This window comes from Trypanosoma brucei, chromosome 6 (genome assembly GCF_000210295.1).
Source record: "Trypanosoma brucei gambiense DAL972 chromosome 6, complete sequence".
NCBI lineage: Eukaryota > Euglenozoa > Kinetoplastea > Trypanosomatida > Trypanosomatidae > Trypanosoma > Trypanosoma brucei.
Genome location: NC_026739.1, coordinates 138262 through 155761, shown reverse-complemented (window position 1 = coordinate 155761; position 17500 = coordinate 138262). Strand labels below are relative to the sequence as shown.

Below are 17500 nucleotides of genomic sequence, written 5' to 3'. Positions count from 1 at the left end.
GCCACGCGGAAGTGCAGGTACCCCACGGCCCGTAACAATTGCATCACAACGGAATGTAGCTCCACCAAGTGATATTATTTTTTTGGTAGGTGACTCTCTCACAGCGGCAGACCTTGTCGTGTCAATGGCCATCGTACAGGCAGCCACAACAAAACTGCTGATGCCACTCGTCAAGCAGAAGTGCCCAACGCTGACGCAGTACAGCAGGGTTATCATGCGCCTTCCCGTAGCGGATAACCTGAGAACGGCGCTGAAGATAAACATCATGTAGATAAGGATGTTATCTTACTTCTTCCCTCTCCTTTCTCCTCCTCCCCTCCCACACACATACACACGTTTTCGTGTTTGTTTGGCCGTTTTCTTTCTTGTTTTGTTTTTGCGTTTGGTTGGTTGGTTAGTTCTGTTCGTCTCTTTTTTTTTTTTAACTTTATTTTATTTTGCGTGTTTTTTTTTTTTCCTTCTCTCCGGCATGACGCTTAAACCTTGCTTTGGTTGCGCCTCTGTGTGCCCTTCCCTTATGATCGTTTTTTTCCCCCTTTCGTTTTTTCGTTGTTTTCCTGTTCCTCTTCCTTTGTTATTTACGTCGCTTGTTGTTTTTGTTCAGTTGTTTACGCTTCTTTTTTTTTTTTCTCTCTCTCTCTTTTGTTAACAACGAACTATCACAATTTGCTACCCGTCCCAGAGACAATAAATAAGTAAACGAATTGGAGGAGGAGGAGGAGGGAAAAAAAAATAAGGGTTTCCGTTGTTGCGGTTGATATTTTACACGTTGGCGTGCATGGCCCTTTTTTTTTTTTCTGTTCCTTTTTTTTTTTCTTTGTTTGTCGTTGTTGCTGCAGCTGCTCCATTTTATTTTATCTTTTCTGTGCATATGGAGAATTTGTGGCGTTGCGGGTGGGAGTGACAAAACTGAAGTGAAGGCGAAACCGACATGATGAAAGGGGAAATGTAGAGTGGAAAATAGAATGAAAGAAAAAAAAAAGAAGGAGAGAGAGAGAGAGAGAAAGGGAGGAAGGGAGAGTAGATTAAATGTAGCCCTATTCTGCTTTTGTTGTTATGTCGTTTCGATCCTCTCTTTTTTTTTTTTTTGAGGGGAGGGGGGAGGAGGAGGAGAGGGGGGGGCTTAGCACAACCTGGAGGGTACCAAAACACGAATCGCAGAGGCCAAATAGACAAACAAAAATGCCAGAAATTGATATATAAATATATAAATATAAATATATATATATATATAAGTGCAACGTTCCACCGGTTTGCTCCCGTCCCCTCCCCTCCCCGCATCCCTGTTGGTTTATCTGTCGGTGTTGTTGTTGTTGTCGTTGTGGTGAATATTTACTTATTTTTATGTATATGTGTGGTGTGTCCACTAATAGATGTTGAGACGAGCTTTTGTCTGCCGTGTGTGTGTGCATTGCGGGTAAGTGGGGAGAAGGTGTACAAGAAGGCAGAATAGAAGAGAGAAGAGTGGTTATGTACTCGTATACGTACGACAGGTTTGTAGTTAGTATTGTTTTACCCATCGTGTGCATCGTGCTGTTTCACATGACAATATTTCGTCTCCCACGCGTTGTTCGTATGCACGATTGTCTTCTGCGACACATATAGTTTTCATTCCTGATAATTATCTTTCTCTCTTCTTTTTTTTTTTGGTGTTGTTCTTGCCGCTGTTCTTGTTGTTGTTGTTGTTTTGCGTTTTTGGTTTGTGTGTGTGTGTGTGTGTGTGTGTGTGATGAGTTACATAGTTTTTTTGCTGCCTTTGTCTCCTCGGGGTGGTGGAGCCGTCACACTCGTTACAAGGAGCGAGGACAAGACATATACTAGAAAAAAAAAAAAAAGAGAAAGAGAGAAAGAGAAAGAATATCAAAAGCAAAAGCAAAATCATAAATGACCGCAACGACAACGCCTAGTAATTCCTCAAGTCTCAAAAATGACTGCGAAGAGGGTGCAGTGGGCGCTCAACTTCTCTACAACAGCACGGAAAAGGCTGCCAGTCGTTTGCTTTTGAGTGCTGAACGTTACGTAAAGGCGGGACAGGCGCTTTTAGTTCTCGCAGTTGCCTCCGCTGGGGTTGTGGGTCTTCTCGCCTCATGGCAATACCGCCGCATCCATCGGGTTTGGCGCATTCGGCACCCGCGGCGATTAGCGCAGCAGCGGCAGGCGATGTGGGCTTTCGGCACCTTTGGAACGGCAACATTTCTTCTGCTGCTGAGCCCCATTGGTCCGGGAGGTTTACATGAAGCCCGACTTGAGGATGTGAAGCGGTTGGATGATATCGCTGTGCGGGCGTTAATATTAAAACGGCGGTATGAATCCGCTGCAGCTCTTGCGGCCACATTGAGGGAAAATGAAACCACAGGCTGGTGGTGGAGGACAACGGCCCAACAGGAAACGGAGGCGAGGGAGATGTTCGAGCGTTGTGAAAACGAATGGAGGGCGCTAATGAAGGAAAGAATTGCGATTGATCCGAACGTGTGAATGGAAAAAAAAAAGGAATAAACAAAACACATAGCGGCGTGTGTGCGCATGTATTGTTGTATTGTATTATGTTTTAGTTTTCCTCTTTGCTTTTGGCGACAGTGTCGCTTTCTACTTAACTTCTCCGTGCTGGACCGCGTCCACTTTTCCTTCTTTTTGACTTTTTTGTGTTTCTGTGTATGTGCCCTTCTCTTAAAGTGAGAAACAGTTGTTGTTGTTGTTTTGTCACTTATTATACTTTCTTATTAGTGACGCCGCCTTCTACCCGCGGAGGCGAGAAAAGGAAAAAAGAAGGTGACGAAATGACACTTCATTATAACCGTCATCACAACAACTTTCTTGCAAGGAAGCGGAATGAAAGCATGATGATGCGGTCATTCCGTATTGATTCTTGCGTTACTTCTCCCACAAACATTCACATATCTTTTTTGGTTTTATATTGCGGATGCTTACTCACATTGAATGGCCGGAAGAGGGAATGATCACACAAAAGAAAAACCATTACTACGATTACAACTGTTATTATTATTATTATTGGTGTTACTACTGTGATTCTAAACTTTAGTTCCACTTAGTCTGCTGGTGTGTCATGCAAATAAACAAACATACATATCTATACGGGCGAGTTCTTTTTCTCTTCTGTCAATTAATTGTTTGTTTTTTTTTGTTACGTTTTAACATTTCTTGTGTATTTCCTCCCGCTTACTGGGCAGCTTCTCGACATGAAACCGAATGAATGCACGAGGAAGTAAACATAGAATAGAAAAGTCACGGAAAGAAAGAGGCTAAATAAAAATTAAACGGCTCATTCCTTTTCGTGTTACCGGAGAGGTTATTTTTCTTTTATTGATGTGCCCAGAAGCACAGAAAAGGAGTTGTGGAGTACGCGTGTAGAAGCGCTCCTACTTAAATACCATACGTTTAAAGAGAGAAACTGGCAAAGGGCCTCGTAACATTTTGTGTCATTATTATTATTATTATTATTTTCCTTTCCATTACCTTTCCCAACATTTTGATCCTGTTTCTTCTCTTCTCTTTTCTTTGACTCTTTTTTTTTTTGTCGTCCAATTTCGCATCACGACGTGTTCACACTTCCGTCCAAACCGCTAATATATATATATATATATACATACAACATATATTTGTTAACCAAAAGGAAGGTGGATTGCAGGGAAAGAGAAGGGAACAACAAAAAAAAACTCTCAGTGACTCCTAAGGGAGGAAGAAATATACACACGAAAAGATATATAGCCACACAAATATATAAATAAATATAAAGATACGCATACTCGAATAGAAACGGAAAGAAGAAGCTATCAAGAGAAGAAAATAGAGGGGAGAAGAGGAATAAAACGAAGAGGTAGTAACGGAAAGGTTGAAGCACCGGCCAGAGGAAAAAATATAATTTTTCTCTTTTGTAGGTTTTTCTTTTTTTTTTTTTGATATTTTTAGGTGCTGGTTGGGATCCCAGCAACTACTGCTGTAGTGAGACCACGAAGCAATAGAGAGAGGGAAACGGAAAGAAGTGAACGGGAGAGGAGAGGAGGGGAAAAAAAGAAAAAGAGAAGAAAAGACGAGAATAATTGTTACATCCCTCGCGCCGGATCATGACAACCATGGAGGAAGAAAACATAACGTCTAAACTTTCAACCCTCCTCGCGCAAGTGGCTGCGGTGGAGGCAGCGCGGGAGCTCGAGGCAAGACGTCACGGGTGCTCTAACATCAACATTAGTGACCTTACAATGGAGGCCAGTGCCGAGGTGACTGGCGTAGATGGAAATTCAGGAAATGGAAAAGGATGCGCAACCGCAATGGTAACAAGAGGGGGAGGCGACGAGTTCTCAGAACGCATTTGGGAGCGCCGCCACAACGCCAGTCTTTTGGGAGGCCCTTCCGCTGGCAATTCTCCAATGGATGTGAAACAGTGCTCACTCTGGGGAAACTCACCGCCATGTCCGCGGAGTGTGGGGCGACCTGTGGACGATAACACCTTCACACGCTCAATAGTCGGAGCGACAACGTCATTGGAGGTTTCGCCTCTCGCCCCTGAGGGAGGTCTGTTAATGGTTGAAGGAAGTAGTACCTTTACACCTTGTGCTTACCGCCGCCGTAGTTGTCAGCACCTTGGCGAACCTGCGGAGGGTAGCGCTACCACACCATCCGTATCCCCCACTTCGGTAGCCGCAGGGCTTACACCTTCTGTGTACAGCGCCCGCGCCACCAGGTCGGAATCCGCACACGGTGCTGCCATCAGTGGCGTCGCCGCTATTGCTGCCGCCGCTGCAGCGAATTCCACCACAGTGGCTTCTGCCAATGCGAACAACACCGCCGGGATCACAACTCAGCGAACAGGGGAACCACTTGAGCTGGCTGGAGATCCTTCACCGGGATTTATTGCACGACTTGACTGGGGTGATGCTGTTGATCAAGTAACAGGTGGAGAAACCAAGGATGTCCACGCAAGCAGAAGTGATGCACATTGTCTCAATGAGGCGATTGGCGGTATTAATCTTCTGGACGAGTTGTCGCCTTTATGCACACCAAATACTCGCAGAACGAGCGGGAGGTGGGGATCAAATTTGGGTATACGTCCCACAAGTGATTCTTCCTACAGCCAGTTGGCACACCCAGAGAGGCTACCGCCACAGGAAAGCGATTTGTTGCTTGGAGGTCGTAGTGCCGGAATGGCCGATTACCAACGTCAGCAGCAGCACCAGAAGCAGGGGTTGCACGACACCTACCCACTGCGTTCAGGACAGCCGTACGAACGGTTCACGCTCTCGTCGGCAGCTTCCGGTGCGGTAAACCGGAATCCCATCATGAGCCACGGCAGCAGGAACAACAGCACGATAGATATGATGCAAACATCTGGGACCAATCCCAACAGGCGAATCTCATTTATGTCGGGCTCCGAGCACCAAGGAAAGGGGTGGAGCGGCGAAAAGGCGAGGGATGTGCACGCGGCCTTTGCAGATCCCACTGCTTTGCTCCGTGCTGAAGAAGATGCCGATGCTCTCATGCGGTTAGCAACAAAAGTGGTTCATCACCGCCACTACAGTTCTCACCCAGTTATGCAGCAACGAGATCTAAACGTGACGGCGTTAGCCGGAAGTATGATGAGTGAAAACGGCCAGTCTGCTGCTTTTACTGCTTCCGGTTCACAAAACTCACACGACGCAGCGGCGCGCTCGCGGGCCCCTGTTCAAATGCCCCTCCACGGTGGCCGCATCGTGAAGCTGGCAGCCGACCAACAGGGTTGTCGTATGTTACAATCCGTGCTCGAGCGCTTTCCATTCCACTCCTCAGAGGTGCAAAAAGTTATCTCCGAGTTGTTGCCGGTGCTTACAGATGTTATGAAAGACCCGTACGGAAATTTTTTGGTCCAGAAACTGCTTGAGGTTGCGCCGGATGAGGAACGGATGCGGTTGCTGGACTATCATATATCGGCTTCCCTGTGCGATGTTGCCATCTCCCCGCATGGAAACTACGCTGTACAAAAGTTAATTGATTCACTTCGCTCTAGTCAAGAAGTCCAAGTAGTTTGTCGGGCGCTTCAGCGTGGAACGCTGCAGCTTATGACGGATCTTAACGGTGGTCACGTTATTCAAAAGCTGCTTCAATGCATCTCGCAGAAGGATCTAACATTTCTGTACGATGTCATTGTGAAGGACACCGTGGATGTCTGTAACGATAAACACGGCTGCTGCGTCGTTCAGAAGTGTATGGACCACGCAATAAATGTGCATCTGCAACGAACTCAAAAAGCAATACTCCGTCACATGTTGCAACTCTCCCTAAATCCCTATGGAAACTATGTGGTGACTCACCTCATCAGCATGTGCAACTCGCAGTCACAGCGACACGTGGTTAATGAAGCCGCTCACTGTGCAGGACCAGCCCTCGAACTTCTATGCGCGAACAAGTTCGCTTCCAACGTGGTGGAGAAAATTGTGCGGGGGTGTGCGCCGAGCGCCAAGCTAGAATTGTGTCGATTCTTATTTAATAGGTCCACAATCAACACAGGGATGTCAGCGAGGTTAATGGGGATGGATTACGTTTTGGGGGAACAGGACCCACAGCAGCGGTTAATGATCCAGCCTGCCGCTGCATTTGTTACTCCGTATCAGGAAAACACGGCATTGGAAGCCATCGTCCTGAATTCATACGGAAACTACGTTGTGCAGACGATGCTTGATGTGCTTCCCATTAGTCCTGAGCTTGCTCAGTTGCTTTTTCTTTTGCATAAACTCAGCCCTGAAATAATGAAACACAACTTCGGAAAGCGTATTGCCTCCAAGATGGAACAGGCAAGGGAACGTATCATTACCCACTTGCAGGAAAGGGGCGTCAACGCGGGTGAGGCGGATTTAATTGGGAACCGTTACACCGACCGTCTGGCGGATGTCAGTCGCTCCGTCATCGAGTCGTCGTTTCATCCAAATATCCCTATGGATCGGCCAGCCACCAATTACAACATCAATGGCAGCGGTACGGCTGGCGAAACACCGCAGATGAAACCACAGGAAGTCGAAATCATTAAAGCGCTTTTGGCTTCATTGGGAAGTTTCGCACCGGCACCACCACCACCACCCGCCAGCGCCGCCGGATCGGTGAGGGGTCCGCTGGCAGACGTTCAGAGGGCTGTCGATGTGATTAGTGGCCCGCGCTCAAATAAACGAAAGCAAACGCAACGCGGCAGGAAGGGATGATGACGGTGATAAATTATTATCATGATGCTGTTTTTAATCGCTCAAGTAATTACTCGTTTTGCTCGCTTTAAGCCCGCTGTTAAATGCATGGAGTTTTGACTGCTGCTGCTGGTGGTGCTGGTGGTGGGCGGGCGGGCGCCATTGAAGTGCTTTTCATGGAAATTGGGTTGGAGGACAGTGGAGATGGGGAAAATGGAAGCGGTAACGGGAACGGGAGCGGGAAATAATATAATATAATATAATATAATTGAAGAGAAAGAGAAAGAGGAAGAGGGAGAAAACTGATGATAGCCCTAATGATGATGATGATGATGATAATAATAATCATAATAAGGACAGCAAACAAAAAGAAAAAAAGAGCAGCAATAACTTCGAGTGTGAACGGGACCTTTTCCTCTTGGTTTTTTTTCTTTTTTTACTTCCTCTTCGCTCCCTTTTTTTTTTCGTTATTGCTGGTGTTTGGTGCTGTTGTTGTTATTTACTGGTAGTTAACGTTGTTTTCTTTGTTGTTGTTGTTGTTGTTGTTGTTGTTCTTTACTTACCGCCTTCTTTTATTTTTCTTCTCTTCATCCAACAGTTTCCCGTTATTTCATCGTTGTTTTAGTTTTTGTTTAGTTCTTTTGTTGTTGTTGTTTTGTTTTGTTTTGTTTTTTTTGCCTGTCTTTTTTTTTATGTTGTGCGTTTTGGGTTTAGGTTTCGGTTCCGGTTCCAGTTTTTTTTTTTCGTTTTTGTTTGCTTCTTGACGTTTGCGTGTCCGCATTTTCCTCTACTGTTACTCACTTTTTTCATTATGATTAGTATTATGAATGTCACTGTTATTACTGTTATCATTATTATTATTGTTTTTTATTATCTTACGACGCGTGTTTGTGTTAAAAAAACAAACAAACAAACAAATGAATTTACCTATATAACATAAATAGTAATAATGGTAATAGTAATTACTATTGTTATTATTATTATTATTATATATATATATATATATAGTATATATATATATATAGTATATAATATAATATAAGTGTAAATGTAGTGAGGCATTTGCAGCAAAGGGTGGCGTTATCGCTGTTGTTTTATTTGTTGTTTGTTTGAAGGGTGCGGTGGAGTTTATTGTGCATCCGTTGCTTCTTTGTGTGTTTTTGTTTGTTTGTTTGTTTTTTAGTTCTTTGACACAGAGACAAGTGAACATATAAACGGAAATATGAAGCAAATCAATAAATAAATATATATATATATACAGATGCATAAAGAAAGTGAAGAAGGAAGAAGGAAAGAAGTAGATAAAAAAAATAAATAAATAAAAGTAAAAAAAAGTGAATAAATAATTAAATAATTAAATAAATAAAAGGATCTTTAAGTACTTGGCATAAATGAAGGCGTCGTGTTGGTTCATGTTAACATAAGGCCTCATAATGTCAAGTGCTTTTTGTTCTTTTTGCTTTTCGTTGGTTGGTTGGTTGGTTGGTTGGTTGGTTGGTTGGTTGGTGCTTGTGCCTTTTTGTTTTGCTCCATTTTTAATACTGTCTCTCTCTTTCTCTTTCTCTTTCTCTTTCTCCCTCTTTCTTTTTGTTTTTTTTTGTTTTCTTTTTTCTCCTTTCGAAAGTACGAGTCTTTGTGTTTCCATGTGGCTTATTTACTTATTCGTTGTCTGTTTCTTTGCTTGTTGTGTGTGTGTGTGTGTGTGTGTGTGTGTGTGTGTGTGTGTGTTTTGTTTTTTATTTCTAATTTGCTTCGCATGTGAAAGTAAAACTCAAATAAGTGAATAAGCAAATCAACCGGATAAATAAAATAAAATAAAAACAGAAGAAAAAAAAAGGGGGGAAAACATTAACAATAAAAATAACAAGAAAAAGTAAGAAACGAATTGAATTGAATTGAGTTGAATTTTTTTTTTTGAAAAAAAAAAACCTCTGATTTTCCGCGTGATCCCAAAATTGTATTTTCTCACTATTCTTCTTCTTCTCTCTCTCCCTTCTTTTTTTTTCTTTTCTTTTCTTTTTATTTTTGTAAAGTTTTTAAACGCGACCGGGTACAACAACTAAAGTGGGGATATGGATAATGCAACAAAACAAATAAATAAGTAAATGAATAAGTGATGGCACAAGTGTGAGAGAGAGAGAGAGAAAATATTTATATATATATATATATATATAAAGTTGAAAAAAGAAAAATAGAAGATAAAGGAACGGGAGTGCATGTGGAGATGCCAATAAATAAAAAATAATAGAGAAAAAAATAAAACTGAGAAGCTTTAGGAATAGAGTGAGTAAGTAAGTAAGAGTGAGTGAGAGAGAGAGTTTGTTTGTTTGTTTTTTAATTTTAATTTTATTTTTATTTTTATTTTTATTTTTATTTACCACCGCAACAATACCAACTTTATCCTTTCCCCCCCCCCCCTCAAAACCCAAGGAAGAGGGTTTTTTTTTTAAATATATATATATATATATTCCTTTGCAATGGGAGTAAAAAGGAATCAATTAGAGGAGAATGTTTTATGGTCGTCATTATTATTACCGTAATTAGTATTATTATTATTATTATTAGTGGTACAACAAGAGAAGAATTCTTGAAAAGAGAAAACACAAACACAAAAAAAAATAAGATAAGAAAAAAAAAAAGAAAAAAGACTGGAAAGAAGTGAAATGAGGCGAAATAACGGAATGAATTTTTAAAAAAAAAACCTCTTTGAGTGGATGCGAGTACGTCAAGTAAAGTTCGTTTACACATCCCAAAGGCCGTTGCTTTTCATCATTTCTTTCATGTGTGAATTTGTAAGTGTATGTACTTATTTTGTGTGTTTTATTTGTAAGTTACTTCACAGGTGTGTTCTCCCTTTCCCTTTCCCTCATCCTCATCCTTCTTTTTCTTTTTCTTTTTTTCTTCTTTTATTTTGTTACTTTGTTACTTTTTCCATCAAAATATCTTTTTGTCCCTCCTCACACAAACTCTCTCTCTCTCTCTCTCTCTCACGTCCTCTTTCTTTTACCTTTTCTTTTCCTTTTTTGTTTTTTGTTTTTTGTTTTTTTTACTCATTTATTTTTCGCCCTTTTGTTGTGACTGTTATTATGATTGCTATTATTATTATTGTTATTATTATCAATCCTTCTTTGGCATATATAAGTTCTTATGCTTGTAACTTTGCGCTGTGAAGGGAAATTTTGCAAATTAGTTAGTTTGTTTTTTTGTTTTTTTTTAAAGGGGGGGGAAAAATAGAAACAGAAAAGAAGAGAAAATGTAGAAGAGCGGGCAAAAGAGTTGAGGAAGCATGCAATGGTGGTGTACGTTCTTTTAAAGAAAAAACAAAAAGAAGAAGCGAAGATCAATAATAAGATATAAGATATAAACAAAACGAATATTTTAATATAATTAATGATATTATTATTATTATTATTTTTAGAAGGCGCGCGCTGTTTTTTTTTTTTAATATATATATATATATATATATATTTTTTTTTATTTATATTTATATAATTCTGCACAACTTTTCCATCGGCTTCGGAATTTTTTTTTTTTGGCGAGATGAAAAGAGAGGAGAGGGGAGAAGAGCGGTGTTTGTTTGTTTGTTTATTTATTTTGCCTTTTTTTATTTCGTGCATTTTTTTTTTGTGTGTGTATTCCCCTCCGGACAACCGTTGCGTGTGATTCGACATGTTTCTGCGCGATGAGCCTCCGTGATTTTTTATTTTATTTTATTTTATTTTTGTTTCGGGTGCCACGTCACTTCAACCAAATGAAAAAAAAAACAAAAAGTGGGGGATATTTTTATTTTTATTTTTATTTCTGTTATATTCGTCCTCTCTCTCTCTCTCCCCCCCCCCCAAAAAAAAAAGGAAAAAAAGGAAAAAAAATGATCAAAAAAACAAGCAATAGAGAAGAAAAAAAAGATGCGTTAACGAACATTGCGTATACAAAATGAAATTATTATTATTATTATTAGTTTTAGTTTCAGTTTTTAGTTTGCGTGTGCGTGTTTTGTTTTTCATCTATCTCATATTATTTTATATATTATAGAAAATGTTCGGAGGAGAGGAAAGGGGGGAAAGGGAAAGGAAACAAAGTATGATAATATAATATAATATAATAAAATAAAATAAAATAGAAGAAACAATAGGAATGGGAGTGGGCAACGAGCTGTTGTTGTTTTCTTTTCCTTTTTTTTTTGTATGAGTTTCGCAACATTATGCAACACACAACAACATAATACCAATGCGTGTGTGTGTGTTTATGTTTATGTTTATGTTTATGTGTTTTTGCATGGTTTGCGCCTACACCCACCTTTGAACTTGCAACAGGTTTTCTTTATATTTATATATATATATATATATTAATGTATAAATGTATTTATTTATATATACGTCTGTGTTCGTGCTTGTGTTTTTGTGTGTGCGTGTGTATTTGTATGTGTATTTGTATGTATTTTATTATTATTATTATTGTTATTGTTATTGTTACTGTTGTGGTACCAGGAAGTTAAAGATGAATAACAGAGTTTGTTTCTCGTAATTTATTCTGCACTTCCTCCTAAATTTCTTTTTTTTTCTTTTTTTTTTTGTTATTATTGTGCGTGTAGTTGAGTCTTCATTACACTTCGCCTCAACTACACGAGAAGTGGGAGGCATTTTCGTCTCATTTCATCTCTTTGTATGTGTTTGTGTGTTTTTGTTTTTTGTTATATTTTACTTTTATTGCTTTGTAATTTTACTTCCCAATTTTATTGCTTTGTTTTTTTTTTCGTTTTTCTCTTCGGTTTATTCTCTCATCCCCGTGCTGTGAACTCTTTTATTATTTTTACTTTTGCTACTGTACCATGCCAAACAAACGAAAAGCAAAGGATTTTAGAAGGAAGAAAAAAAAAGGAGGAGGAGGAGGAGGAGAAAAAAAAATAGATAAATATATATATATATATATATTTTTTTATTTATTTATTTAAATTTATAAACGAAGATGTGGGGAAATTAAATGAAATAGAGGGATTTATTTATAGAAGATGAGATGCGTAGCAACATCAACACAACAACATTAATAACACGGTAGAGAAGAGGAGAAGTATCTTCAGATTTTTCTTTTCTTCTAAAAAAATAAAAATAAAAATAAAATAAATAATAAACGCTTTGATACACAAACATACATATATTTATATAAATATTTGTACTTGTGTGCTTTTGTGTTTAGTTTTTTTGTTTGCTTGCTTTTTCATTTTGTTTTTGTACGAGATATATTAATATTTATATATAAATATATTTTTTTTTTGAAAAACAATATAAAAAAAAGGCAACAGCTCAATAAAATAAGTGAATGAATGATGGCAACGATGATAACCGACGAAACGGTGGTGTTTTCACCTTTCTTTTTCTTTCTTTTTTTGTTTTTTTTGTTTGTTTGTTTGTTTGTTTGTTTGTGTGCGTGTTTTTTTTTAATTATTTTTCCCTTTTCTACTTTACAGTTTCCTTTACTCACGCCACGTACGGGACCTAAACTGTCATGTTCCACCGTTTTTTTTTTTTTTTTGAAGAGAGAGGGTTCTGTTTTGTTTTGTTTTTTCTTAACTTTCCCTTCCGTCCATCCAAATTTCTATCAAAACCTTTATAAATATATGAATATATGATATCTATAAATATATACTATTTATAAATCTCTTCTCACTTCTTTTTCTTTCTTTTTATTTTTGTTACCATTATTATTATTATTATATTATATTATATTATTATTACTATTACTTCTGTTGTCTCCATTCATTACGGCATTTATGTGTTTCCCGTACGGTACCAAACGAGTGTGGAAATGGAGTAAAAACAGAAACAAAATATGTTGTTGACTGGAATATCGCCCTTTCATACGGCAGGGTTTGAACGCAGGCAACGATAAATAAATAAATAAATAAAGATGGTCTTGCTGTTTCCCTCATTCCATATATATATTTTTTTAAAATATACATATATTTTTAATATATATATATATATATATATATCCTCTTCTTCTTTCTCTTTTTTTTTTCTTCTTCTTCTTCTTTTGCTACTCTCTTTAGCATTTTTTTTTTTTAAAGAAAAGATCCATTTCTTCATTTCGTAGCTAATAGATTTGCATTAAGTACGTGAACCAAATGGGAAAGTAAATAAATAAATAAATAAATAAAGACACATACACACACACACAAAACAAAAATAAAAAGAGGGAAGGAGAGGAGTTTTCATCGAATTAATGTAACTCAATTACTCACTCACACACTCACACACATATATACACATATATATATACATAAACAATAAAAGCAATAAACAATATCCACACAAAGCACGGCGTTTTCATGGAACTTACGGATTTGCGCGTCTTCTTCTCACAACACCTTTATATATAAATATATATAAATATATGCGTGCGTATGTGTATGTGTTGGTTTATTCATATCTTCAACAAAACATATTAATGGAGTTGATGGGAGGAGGCGGCACATGAACAAAACCTCCTCCACCTTTCCGCCCACGCTTTTTAACGGCAGTAATGTTTTGTTTTGTTTTTATCTATTCGTGCTGTGCTGTCAGCACCAGATACATTTGGGAAATAATAACATCGGGGTTATGTAATGAATGTTGATAGAGCGGGGTGTGGAAAATTACAGAAATAACTCTAACGATTCTGCTGTTGTTATTATTGTTATTATTGTTATTGTTGTTATTATTAGTGTTGCTGTTTTAAATGCGCCAAGTTGCTCTTTATTTTTAGGGAGGGGGTGGTGATTTTTTTTTTTTAGTTTATTACAATACATTATGACTGTGTACTACTATTACGGGGAGCGGAAGGAAATTCTGCAGGGAGATTTCGTCCCCGAAAGGCTTTGGCATCGCGCGTTACTGAAGCAAGACATGGATATCATACGAGGAGACGTCCAGCGGCAGATTGAAGAGTTTGAAAAGGAAATGAAATCGTGGTCGCAAAAAAAACTTGCAGTAGGAAGTCTCACGGAGGAACATCAAAAACGTTATAATGAGGTAGTTGGAGCAAGGGACAGAAATATACGTTTCCTGAAGGTGATTGAAACTCAATATGAATTTTATAAGAGGTTAGAGGTGTGGCCAAATGAAGAAGACGTCATGTAAACATCCATAGCTCGTGGCGGAAAATCGGAAGGAAAATGTTTCTCATTCCTTTTCCCTTTTCCCATTTTTTTTTTTCTTCTTCCCCTCTCCCCCCCCCCTTCTTTTTTAAAAAAAATAAAATATATGCATGTGTGTACGTCTATGTATTTGTTTGTCAGTCTGTTCGTTGCATTTGAGGGTGGTGGAGGAGGAGGAGGAGGAGGGGGTTGTGCAGTTGGACACCGTAGTGGAGACGACCAGCCATCATGCGGGAGTATGGATGGGGCGGGAAAAACAAAAAAAAAAATAAAAGAGAATAGATTTAAGGACGCAAAAAATATTAAAAAAAAACAAAACAAAAAGAAAAGAAAAGAGGGGGGAAAATAAATAAATAAATAAATTGTCTCTCACTTTTGTATCCACATTTATGTTGCGGACGATGCAGGGCGGGACCACTACGATGGGAAGAGTGTGGAGAAGGAGGAGAATGATGCCGGCAGTTGGTTGAGTGCGTTGGTGGATATGATAGAACCGCGAAGAGGTGGGAAAGGGGGGACTTATTTTGCAAGCGCATGTGAAATTAGTTATCGCGCCATCAGAGGCCCCCTTTCCCTTTCTCTTTCTCTTTCTCTTTGCCTCGTGCTTGTGCTGCCGGGTTAAAAGCGAAAAGAAAAACAAAAACAATGGCGATAAATATAATCAGTTTCAGCGCGGCGGACGGTGCTGGCGCCAGGTGCGAAGCTTCCCACCACCCAAAAATAAAAATAAAACAATAATACATGCGAGAATTTGGCATGAGAGCCTTTACGGGCCATATACGGAGCGAAGTTGCTTCCGGTCTTGAAAAAGCGCCAGAGCCCCTCCACCACCCCCGCCCCGAACAAAAGGAAAAAAACACATATATATTTATATTTGTATACTCATATATTTATATATTTATATCCTATTTTTCTCTTCGGCAACATGCCGCCATCATATTAATTCTGTTTTGTTTGTTGTTGTTGTTGTTGTTGTTGTTGTTGTTCGTTTGTTCTGTTTTTTCCTTCTTTTTCTTCTTTGTTGGGGTTGTTATTATTCAATGGTGTAGGGTCTTTCACGACGTTGGGAGAAGGGGGTGGATGGTGTATGTATGAATTAACGGACGATGTGCTGAAAAGGCGAATGTAACTCGTTCCTCTTATGTACTCATTTTTGTGTCCTTTTCTTTCCATCCTACCTTAAAAAGAATTTACTTGACACGCTGTTGTTAGCCTTAGCACACACACACACACACAAAAAAAAAAAAATACGGGTGGAGACGTTGCGCCGCCATTAATAGCATCATTGTTGTTATTATTATTATTATTACTGCCGACTCGCTCATAATGGCTGCCTCAGTTTCACGGATGGTGTTTTGCCGTTCTAAAGCATGGCAAAGATGTTCAGGAGTCAATGGAACGTACAATTATGCATTTGGGCGCGTGAAATGTGCCCCCCGCATGCAAACTTCTCCCGTTGCCGCGGGGGCAACAAACACTTGAGGACTTGAAAGCAATGGATGGATGTTTGCGAAGGGGAATCAAAAGGTGGTTTCTCATGTGGATTTGAATTGCGTAGCACAGCACAGTGCCACACAATCGGCGAGGAAATGAGGAGGAATGGTGAAAGTGAGAGAAAGGGGGGTGACTACTGCTTTTTTTTAGAAAATACCTGCCACACTCCCACACACACACACGCACACATACATAAGTATTGCTCCTTAGTTTAGTTACGACTGCCATTTTAACTGCCAGCGGCAACTGGAGGGGGAAAAAGTGGCCGTAGGAACCGCGTGTGTGCGATGATACGCGGACTTGGAACCGGTTTCGAGTAGTGGGCGGGTGAGAAATCAGCCGCTACCGCGCCCCAACAAGATTTCCACGGGCACTTCTTCCCTTTCAGTTCCTTCTACACGTGTAGCCTCGCATTCCAAACTAAGTTGAGTGGAGATGTCCGGCTTTTCCGAGTTTTGTGGAAGCTATTTCTATCGCGCCCCAACAACAACAACAACAACAACATAAAAGTAACAAAAATTTCCGAAGGCTACGCCACAGCCGTGTGAGACATGCACGGTTTCCTGCTGGAAATGCATGTCCGTCTGCGAACGTTCCGCTTTAGTTGCCGATACTACCGTAAGCTCAGGAGGCTGCGTGGACATCGTTGTCACAACACCTTCATTATTATCCGATAGGGTAACCCATAAAAGAAGCGGTAGCGGGAACTAAAAGGAAAGTGGCACGCAACGGATTTATTCCCCATCCCCTCCCATGTTTCCCTCACCGCGGTGCCAACCCAAAGAGTGTATATGACGAGGAGTGGCATCTTCCTCATTCGGCTTGCCGATGATTTCCCTCAAATTTGCCGGAACCATAAGTATTATTATTATTTATTTATTTTGCTGCAGATGCCTCATCGTTTCCCCTAGTCAGCGTAAGCGCGGATCCCTGCAAGTCCTGTCCGGGGCTGACAATGAGTGAATCGCCGCCGCGGTGGCAGATCCTTTTTTTTTGTTATTGTTGTTTTTTTTTTTTTGCTCTTAGAGCTTCCCCCCTCCTTCCAAATACTTCCACCCCGCTGGCCTTTCAAAACGCGGTGACAAGCAGAAAGATATTATATTACCGACGCTTGCAACTGCGTGCGATCAGAACTAAATGGGCCCCCATTTGCTGCGGTACGAACCGTTTTTTCCCCCTTTTTTGCCCAAATGTCCGTGCCTGGTGGTCTCTCTCTCTCTGTGTGTGTGTGTGTGTGTGTGTGTGTGTGTGTGTGTGTGTGTGTGTGTGTGTGTGTGTGTGTGTGTGTGTGTGTGTGTGTGTGTGTGTGTGTGTGTGTGTGTGTGTGTGACGCTACGGCGGCGTCACGGCTTCACCCACTTCCCAACTGTAAGGCACCGCACCGAGTGCCCTTTTGCCTCAGCAGTTCCCGCTTAATTGGGCGGGAGAATCCGGCGGCCCCCAAAAACCCCCGTTGCAATATTCCATTTCCATGTCATGGGACACCCGATTCATTTTACATTCAAAGGTGCCACATCTGTTCATAAATACATAATGACGGATATATATTCACACGAGGGAACTGAATTGGGTTTCCCTCAACCCCGCCTCTGGAGGTGCGGCACAGACGAGTTTAGTTGTAGATTTTGAGTTGAGGGAAACACACCTCAGGTCCCACGAGGGAAAATATCTCCGTCATTATGTATTTACGAACAGATGTGGCACCTTTGAA

General features: G+C 40.1%; 9 protein-coding genes across 9 annotated transcripts in view; 7 read left to right on the top strand and 2 right to left on the bottom strand.

Annotated features, from left to right (window-relative positions):
* Nucleotides 1-271, top strand: part of TbgDal_VI610 (hypothetical protein, conserved) — a gene marked incomplete at both ends in the record, with an annotated part of 1056 nt that extends 785 nt beyond the window's left edge. Inside the window, one exon of the mRNA XM_011775564.1 lies at nucleotides 1-271. This exon is cut by the window's left edge and continues 785 nt beyond it. Within this exon, the coding sequence (XP_011773866.1) occupies nucleotides 1-271 (271 nt within the window).
* Nucleotides 272-1884: 1613 nt separating this feature from the next.
* TbgDal_VI600 (hypothetical protein, conserved) lies at nucleotides 1885-2475 on the top strand (the record flags this gene model as incomplete). The annotated part of the gene is made up of 1 exon (XM_011775563.1): nucleotides 1885-2475. One exon carries the CDS (start codon nucleotides 1885-1887, stop codon nucleotides 2473-2475), a length of 591 nt encoding a protein of 196 aa, XP_011773865.1.
* Nucleotides 2476-4082: 1607 nt separating this feature from the next.
* Nucleotides 4083-7184, top strand: TbgDal_VI590 (pumillio RNA binding protein 4, putative; the record flags this gene model as incomplete). Its single annotated transcript, XM_011775562.1, has 1 exon — nucleotides 4083-7184. The coding sequence occupies one exon, from the start codon at nucleotides 4083-4085 to the stop codon at nucleotides 7182-7184; it is 3102 nt and encodes a 1033-aa protein (XP_011773864.1).
* Nucleotides 7185-10213: 3029 nt separating this feature from the next.
* Nucleotides 10214-10834, bottom strand: TbgDal_VI580 (hypothetical protein, unlikely; the record flags this gene model as incomplete). The annotated part of the gene is made up of 1 exon (XM_011775561.1): nucleotides 10214-10834. One exon carries the CDS (start codon nucleotides 10832-10834, stop codon nucleotides 10214-10216), a length of 621 nt encoding a protein of 206 aa, XP_011773863.1.
* Nucleotides 10835-12483: 1649 nt separating this feature from the next.
* On the top strand, nucleotides 12484-12789 carry TbgDal_VI570 (hypothetical protein, unlikely; the record flags this gene model as incomplete). The annotated part of the gene is made up of 1 exon (XM_011775560.1): nucleotides 12484-12789. The coding sequence occupies one exon, from the start codon at nucleotides 12484-12486 to the stop codon at nucleotides 12787-12789; it is 306 nt and encodes a 101-aa protein (XP_011773862.1).
* Nucleotides 12790-13948: 1159 nt separating this feature from the next.
* Nucleotides 13949-14278, top strand: TbgDal_VI560 (hypothetical protein, unlikely; the record flags this gene model as incomplete). Its single annotated transcript, XM_011775559.1, has 1 exon — nucleotides 13949-14278. One exon carries the CDS (start codon nucleotides 13949-13951, stop codon nucleotides 14276-14278), a length of 330 nt encoding a protein of 109 aa, XP_011773861.1.
* Nucleotides 14279-15036: 758 nt separating this feature from the next.
* Nucleotides 15037-15390, top strand: TbgDal_VI550 (hypothetical protein, unlikely; the record flags this gene model as incomplete). The annotated part of the gene is made up of 1 exon (XM_011775558.1): nucleotides 15037-15390. The coding sequence occupies one exon, from the start codon at nucleotides 15037-15039 to the stop codon at nucleotides 15388-15390; it is 354 nt and encodes a 117-aa protein (XP_011773860.1).
* Nucleotides 15391-15678: 288 nt separating this feature from the next.
* On the bottom strand, nucleotides 15679-16017 carry TbgDal_VI540 (hypothetical protein, unlikely; the record flags this gene model as incomplete). Its single annotated transcript, XM_011775557.1, has 1 exon — nucleotides 15679-16017. One exon carries the CDS (start codon nucleotides 16015-16017, stop codon nucleotides 15679-15681), a length of 339 nt encoding a protein of 112 aa, XP_011773859.1.
* A 727-nt stretch (nucleotides 16018-16744) lies between these two features.
* On the top strand, nucleotides 16745-17119 carry TbgDal_VI530 (hypothetical protein, unlikely; the record flags this gene model as incomplete). The annotated part of the gene is made up of 1 exon (XM_011775556.1): nucleotides 16745-17119. One exon carries the CDS (start codon nucleotides 16745-16747, stop codon nucleotides 17117-17119), a length of 375 nt encoding a protein of 124 aa, XP_011773858.1.
* Between the last annotated feature and the right edge of the window lie 381 nt (nucleotides 17120-17500).